Raw genomic sequence first — 7,953 nt, forward strand, 5'->3', positions numbered from 1 at the left:
TTATAGGCTTCTTCTTCGTGTGATACTCTACTTTTTATCTGTGACATGATCCACGCTTATTGCACCTTTTAGGATGTTAAATCCTCATTTGTCCATGAATCTCACTCCAAGGATTGAGCATAAGAAAAGAGAGAGAGAGAGGAATGAACAGTTATGATTAATAAAACATCTTGTCTATTGTCCCTTTCCCATAAAATGATTTATTTATTTATAGGGGATACAATATAGTGTTATTACATTTATGCACTTGCTTTAATGAGAGTTGCATAAAATATTCTAGATATTTTACATATATGAGCCCAATGCCCGGCTACCCTATAAGTCAGTCAACTAGGTTAGTATGACTTCGTCTTAGTGAGGTCGATCGGTCGGCTAAGCTTAGCCAGTGTTACCAAGTAACTGAGCTTGATTAACTTCAAGTTGGCAAGATTAACTCAGTCGATTAGGCTTTATTGATCGGTTTCTCTAGTCTGGCTATCGACTCTCCCTGGATGAGGAGTTCCTGTCGGCAGAACGAGACTAAACTATCGAGCAGAGAGTGAATCATCATAACCGGATAGATGACTCATTGCTTGACGAGGGGATCCTTTGTGAAGATTATAAGGCTCTATTGTCAAATAAAGTCAACATATTAATTTTATTTACTAAAAGTAATTCGATCGTGGTATTAAGAATTGTACTCGTTAAAATGACAATTTTGTGAATGCTGATCCCAGGCTAGGATGAAAAAATTTGAGATAATTTATGAAAAAAATTATTTTGTGGCCTGTTTGGCAGCTCTAAGTAACAATTTGGCCCCTTGAAGTTGTATTCTATGGCCCAAAAATTTTAAATACATTATTTCGCATCGAAATATCTTACTTTTATGTGACATATAATATTTCATTATAAGACAAAACAAATATAAGACATTTTAAATCATACAAATAGTCCATAAAATGAGCATGTAATCTAATGTAGTTTAAAATCTACAATACCTTAAATGGGCAAGCCAACCTTCTTCATTTTCCTAAATAGTTTCTGAATAACAGAGCACAACAAAAGAGCATGTAATCTAATGTAGTTTAAAATCTACAATATGAATAGGCAATCCAACCTTCTTCATTTTCCTAAATAGTTTCTGAAGAACAGAGCACAACAAACTTTGGGAGGTTATCTGCGCAGAACAGAAGAAAGAAGAAAGAAGCCATCAGCAAAAACCACACCAACATCATCATTCACCAAATGTAAATGTGTTTTACAACTTCAGCGGGTAAAGAAAGCATGCTACACCTTACAGAGAGCAACAGAAACTTCTTAGTAGTTACATTATTTACAAAGAACATTTAAAATAGATAAATCTGCAAACCTGCAGGCAAAGTTGACAGTATCAGATCTGGAAAACATTGGTCTGAAACCTCTCATCATACAATCTCCAATGCCCATATCTCTCCGCATGGAATACAGACCTGGGAATGTAAAAGTTGGGCTTAACTAAGGTTTTAAGATTCTCAAGTTTGGCCGAAGCCAGTTCCAGGGACCGGCTCGTCAAGTTCGCGCAACCAAAGAAGTCGAGTAGTTCCAGATCTCGGCACCGTTCTGTAATCCAAACAAGACCTTTGATAGAGAGCTTCGAAAAACGGAGCTCGAGATGCTTCAGCCCAGGCATGAACTGTGCGATTGAAGCGGCTTCCTGATCGCCGTCTTGAGGGCAAGCTCTTAGGTATTCTTCTGGAACTATGCCAGTGTGCTGAGAAGGGTCGAGCCAGTTTAGTAGGTTTCGTTTCAGAATAATAAGATTGGGGCAGTTTTTTCCAATCATTTCGAGTGATTTGTAGGATATCTCGTAGCAGTTGCTGATATCCAGTTCTCTAATGAGAGAGCAGTAAGATGCAACAATGGAGATTGATGCATCAGTCAAACTTTGTGAATTTTTTACTGAAAGGATTTGAAGATTTGGCGACCTGAAATGGTGCTTACGTGAGTAGTTACAATATGGAGATGCGCTGAATTTGAAATAATGATTTTGAAAAGAGAAAAAGTATTAAAACACTCTCCCGAATATTTACATGGGTAGAGTCTATAGTCCCAAATTCAGGAACTCAATAGATTCTGAGAACGGTAATATTTACATCACAAAAAAGTTAGCAGCAAGTCAAGCCAACAAGAATAGTACAAGTGGGTGAAAAATAGAATCAATGACAGACAGATACATCTGAAATTAAAACCATGGTTTCAAAACATGAACCGCATTATGGACTAGCAAAGCAAGCAGCAGTAAATAGAGAAGAAAAGAAAAGTAAGGCTATATATTCAGATCATTAATGAGTAGGAAATCAAAAGTGAAGCTACACATGACAGAATCATTACAAGCCATCATTCATAAAATATCAGCATCCATTTCATAGCCTCTACAACAATTTTTGGGTGACATGTAGACATGTAGATTGAGTCACTTTAATTCACATATAAATAAAAAAGAAACTAAATGGCGAGCAGCCAGGAGACAATTGCCTAGTTGGAGATCTAAAGATCTAAAGAGAATCTAATATTCAAGCAAGTAAATATCACAATTTTCGTCTATCTCCACATACAACCTGGCTGCTCTAGTTGGAGACAAAATACAAAGTATGGTGAAGACCCCCTTTGAAATGCTTCAGCTTGTTCAATATTTTCAACATTTCGATCTTAGCTTGTTTTCATATTCTATAAGCACATCCAAAAAAAGTTTCTAACAATGTTTCAACAAGAACTGCAAAAGAACGAAACAATACAAAACTACTAAAGAAAATTAAACTTGGAAAGAACTCAGAGAAAAGATGCAGTTTAGGAAACATAAAGAATCGGTAATGTTATGGTGGTGACAGAGTGAACTCATATATTTAACTCAAAAGTCTCAATTAAGCTAGAAATTAGATTTTGAGAGCTAAATGCTGGGACGAAACAACTATATCCAGTTGCTCTCCTGATAAATCTACATGCAGAACAAATGACTTTGTTCTCTGATTTTATGAATTTCTACTAAAAAAAGACAGTCGTAGACAACTTCTGCAGCAAGCTATTTTACTTGACTTCAAGATTTCATATTGTGTGTGCAGGAAGTGTTCCTATGAACTGGGAAAGAAAGATGTCATTATATTTGTCTTAGTTCCAAAAATTTCAAACTTCTCTATGTGAAAAACAAGGAGAACATCTTAGGACCTGCCCTGAAAGAAAAACTTCCACAATAAAAAATTTGCAAGGACAAAGACAAAAGCAAATAAAGCAAATGGCCATATGGGAATCTCAATTCAAAGACGGGTATGGCATTAGAGACCAAATGGGCAAGTTATTCGAATGTCAAAGACTAAGCAAGTAGGACCAAGTGGGAAAGATGGTTCGACTACGTAGAATCTAACAGAGGGATGAATGCTCTTGCAAGCTAGGAGTTCCCTAATTAATAAAACAATCTCTCTAAATTTTTAGGTTCAATTCATCCAAATGAACTGTCCAGAAATACCATTTACAGGCTTTTCAATTATGTGAAACATTATTAAAATTTATTTGAAATCAAGAAAGAAACTCAAGCACAGCATTGAATTAATTACAAAATGGTCTTGGAAAGAGCATTTGTCCAACAAACTTATATAATTGAGTTCAAATACAAGCCTCTAGCAGTATCATCAACACCTTCGATCAACAAGCATATTATGTCAAATGATAGAGTGAGCGAAGGCACAAAAGACATTGATTTTATAGTAGCTTGAAGCATCCTAGAATAGATTATGGTTGGTGCTTCCTCTATCAAACTCAAACTATTATTCTCAAACAAAATTTTTTTCAGAAGATTTCTGGTCACATCAAGTTTGACGCAATTTCTTTTGTGGTTTAGCTCAAATGTTTTGTGTATAAAATGGCATTTTCTTTCTAAGCTACCATCATTGAATGTTTTATACACCATCTTTGATGAACTTGGTTGATTCAAGTGTCCGGCTCCAAAATAGTGTTAAAGTTCACTAACAATCTCTTAACTAAGTTTGGTTGTCCTTCAAAAAAAAATTTATGTACAAATTTTACAATTTTTTTATGAAAATAGTAACTTAAATCTATTCGCTTGTGCAATTTGAGATGCACCGTCTAAAGGAAACTTCAAAAATTCAATATAATCTAGTTCATGATAAAACTCAATGAAAGTTTAAGGGTGAGTTCTTAATGTGGTCCTATTGCTCCGCAAATTTTTATAAATACCAAAAAAATAAATTCCCCAAACAATATGAATGCCTTTTCGAGTTAGCTTAGCTTTTTATAATGTGAAATCATGATTTAAACTTGCACAATCTGAGATGCACCTTAAGCTGAGGCACAAGAAAAATGGCCTTTCAAGTTAGCTTAACTTTTTATATTGCACAATCAAAATTTAAACTAGTACAATTTTAGACAAACCATAAGCTCAGGCACAAGAAAGATGGCTTCAAAGCATATTGTCACGGTCAAATAGTCCCACATCGGCTAGGTGCAGGGCCGAAAAGCAGTATTTAAGTCCTGGGTTTAGTAGTAAGAATTTCACGTTGTCACTCGTCACCTCCCGGTGACAAGTGGTATCAGAGCAGACTACTGCCTGCCAGGTGTGTGGACTCTCCATGGTCCAGTGGGACCCTCGGTGGGAGGGCGTCACGTGATTGGGTGGAGGAGAATGTCACGGACAAATAGTCCCACATCGGCTAGGTGTAGGGCCGAAAAGCAGTATTTAAGTCCTGGGCTGCCCACCACCCGTAAGGGCTCTTTTGGGAGGTGACAATATGCTTAACACAAATATAATGAGGCATACGCCTTACTTAACTAAGATGTACATCAATGCGCAATTTGAGGCATCAAAATTAAACCTAACGCATTTAAACAAACAATCCCTAAGAAATCCAAAACCAGTAAATCAAGAGCTGCGCAAAGATGCATGAGAAAATGCTCATAGTATTTTTTAAATTAGTTTAAGTGGTGTATTAATTTTAGATTGTTCTCCCGAATTACAAAAATCAACAGTCAAAATGTTAGGTCTCACATGCCTGTCATCAAAGGGTAAACACAAATGGAGTACGTATAACAAAGTTCATCTTAAGAAAATAAATATTTTCATTATCATAAAGATATAATCATTGGTTTACATATTGTATAATAAGAGATTAAAAAAATATATATTAGAGAAAAAAATTTTAAAGGATGATGAGAATCTCTTGATTAGCAATGGTTTTCCATTGGATGACAAATAATTTGTTGTGGATAAAAATAAAGTTACGCCATCAATAATATAAGAAAAATATCTCAATGTTAACTTGTTTGATAAAGAAAAGAACAAGAACAACTGATTACTTAGTCTTCATGCTTATTATTTAGAACTTATATGACTTTTTATGATTTTATTTTGAGTTTTTATGATGTTGATTTGATATGAGTATGCTAATTACTATTTTAATTTTTTTAAAATTAATTTAATGGTTAATCTTTGAGGCTTATTACTCTAAATACCCTAAAACTTTTGCTTTGCCTCACCAAAAAAAAAAAATGTTGCATAATTGCAAGCCTTTTTACTACTATACACAATTACTTAAAAATGATAATATTGAGGCATTTCTTCATAAATTTTTGCACTTGAAAAAAAAGACTTATAGCAATTGCTTTCGATAATCTACCAAGTAAAATTGAGGAATGAGAACTCAATTGCTATATTTGACCACATAATGGATGTTGATGAAATTTACAACAAATGTAACAATTGTCGAAGAGTAAAGGAATGCTTTTCTCTTTAATCTTCATGACATGAATTAAAAAAAAAAATCTTATTTTTATCTTTAAGCACCCTCTAAGGACTAATTCAGTGGTAAAATACCCTTGAGGATTTTGTCTAGGGAAGGACACTAACATTAAACTACATACCCTCATAGAATTTACTAAATGATGCACTCTCCTAAGGAATTGTACTTGATGTGGAACATACCATCACATAAAATGCCCTATTGATGCTCACTCGATGGTAAGCTACTCCTCCAGACCTTTTCACAAAGGGTCTTATCCAACACCATATGACCTCCTGAAGCTAACTCGATAATGAGACTTCTGATGGACTTCAAATTAAAGAAAATTTTATCATACACCTTTAGCCTCCTGAAGCTCACTCGATAATGAGACTTTGACGGACTTCAGGTTAAAGAAAATCTTACCACACACCTTTAACCAACGTGTGGTTTACTCAACAATTAACCATGTCTGGGGTCTTCTAATTGAAGTAACATTATCACAACACCATAAGCTCACCAAAGGCTCACTCAATAGTGAACCCTTCAGAACTTTCTACCAATAAAGACCATATCCCAACATTAAATTCCCTCCCAACAAGCTCCTCTTAGGGACTTTAAACTTGTTTCAAGTCAATTTATGAATATCTAAGTTGCAAAATATGGTCTAGGCTTCTCTAGAAGGAATGGCAACAATCATGCACACCTATATCCAAGATTTATGCAAAAAGACAAATAAATGAATACCCTTGGAGCCCTCCACAAGGCACTGTCAATAAAAAGTATAAGAATGATGAAAAGAATACTTGTTTAAGTTCCAACTTAGAAAGTCGATTGCCTTTGATAAAGATTATTTGGTGAAAAGCACCTTGGAAAATTTATTTATACCACTCTAATTTTCTCTCTCCTTTATATTTACCAATTTCTCTTTAATTGAATTAAATTGACAACTTTCAATTTAGTCCCACCTATTTCCTCATTGCATTTATAACCTTCCAGAAGTAGTTTTATGAATTTCTTGAGGGCCACCAAGATCATATTAGAAGTCCTTAAGTTTTCTTAAATCACTTTTCTTCTTTCATAAGCACTAATCTCATCATAACCTTCTGAAAGATACAATTCTATCTAAATAAAAAAATATGCAGCCGATTGCATGGATGTGATTGCATATCCATTACGTTTGCATCGAAAGAAGGGGAAGATATATTGTATCTAAACCCATGTAAACCTCACTAATTAATAATGATGAAAACAAAATTTGTACGGTGTAATAGAATAATTTCCTGAGTGTTAACTACATGTTAATCAAATTTTAGAAACCAACAAAATGACTTGCAACCAAATTACTTAATCATAAAGGATACACACGCAACAGTGTGCACCATAGCCTATAGCGCAGTGAATGCTCAAACCATCCTTGAAAAAGGTCTTGACAGAGAAAAAAATTGCGTACATAAGACAAAGACGTACGCAGAGCTGCGTACGTTTGTAACCTGCAAATAGGTTACAATGAGGATATTGATATTCGGAAGTTATAACCGCGTTATAGCCCCTGTAACCTACCTACCTATATATGAAAACAGAAGCGCAGAACTTACTAGAAGGTACATATAGGTTATAGGGAGGTTACAGGGGCTATAACGCGGTTATAACCTACAAATACCCTTCCTGTAACCTATTTTCAGGTTACAGGCGTACGCAGCTCTGCGTACGTCTTATGTACGGAAATTTTTTCCTCTTGACAAACACTCTAATTGATGTCGAAGGCACAAACAAGCCTCAACAAAGAAGAAGAGCTTGACAAAAGTAGACCCTTAAACATTTCATATTAGTTGAGCTTTTCTTTTTTAGTCACTTGCTTTCACTTCAAATTTTTTTCTAAATCCTAGATCATTGCTCTCCACATTCACATATATTGCTTTGGAAATTATGACAATATTTTGTTAATCGTTATGAAATATTTTCTCTTTTGAATCTTTTTCTATTGTTGGTTTTCCTTGTACTTTTATTTTCATGTTGAAGCCTCAAATTAACTAATTAACAGAAATTTCACTCTTTTGACTCTTCTTTTGCTATTTAGAAACATAGTTAATAGCAAATATAGATTTTCGTATCCAATGCTTTTTTAAGTACACAATTTAATATTACCTCTATATGATTACTAGATACCCAAAAAAAGTTGGATTCAGTTCAAATGACTTTGTTCTCT

General features: G+C 34.5%; 1 protein-coding gene across 3 annotated transcripts in view; it reads right to left on the bottom strand.

Moving 5' to 3' along the window:
- Positions 1-1,071: 1,071 nt before the first annotated feature.
- LOC110019120 (F-box protein SKIP1-like) overlaps positions 1,072-7,953 on the bottom strand; it is a 28,662-nt gene continuing 21,780 nt past the window's right edge. The window contains exons 2-3 of one of the 3 annotated variants that reach the window (XM_020716695.1): positions 1,349-1,943; positions 1,072-1,156 (exon numbers count right to left, since the gene is read on the bottom strand). In XM_020716695.1, the coding sequence (XP_020572354.1) occupies positions 1,370-1,943 (574 nt within the window). In that variant the 3' untranslated portion in view covers positions 1,072-1,156; positions 1,349-1,369. The other 2 variants (XM_020716694.1, XM_020716693.1) reach the window with 2 other exon arrangements.

The sequence above is a fragment of the Phalaenopsis equestris genome, unplaced genomic scaffold (genome assembly GCF_001263595.1).
Source record: "Phalaenopsis equestris unplaced genomic scaffold, ASM126359v1 Scaffold000050, whole genome shotgun sequence".
NCBI classification, from domain to species: Eukaryota; Viridiplantae; Streptophyta; class Magnoliopsida; order Asparagales; family Orchidaceae; genus Phalaenopsis; species Phalaenopsis equestris.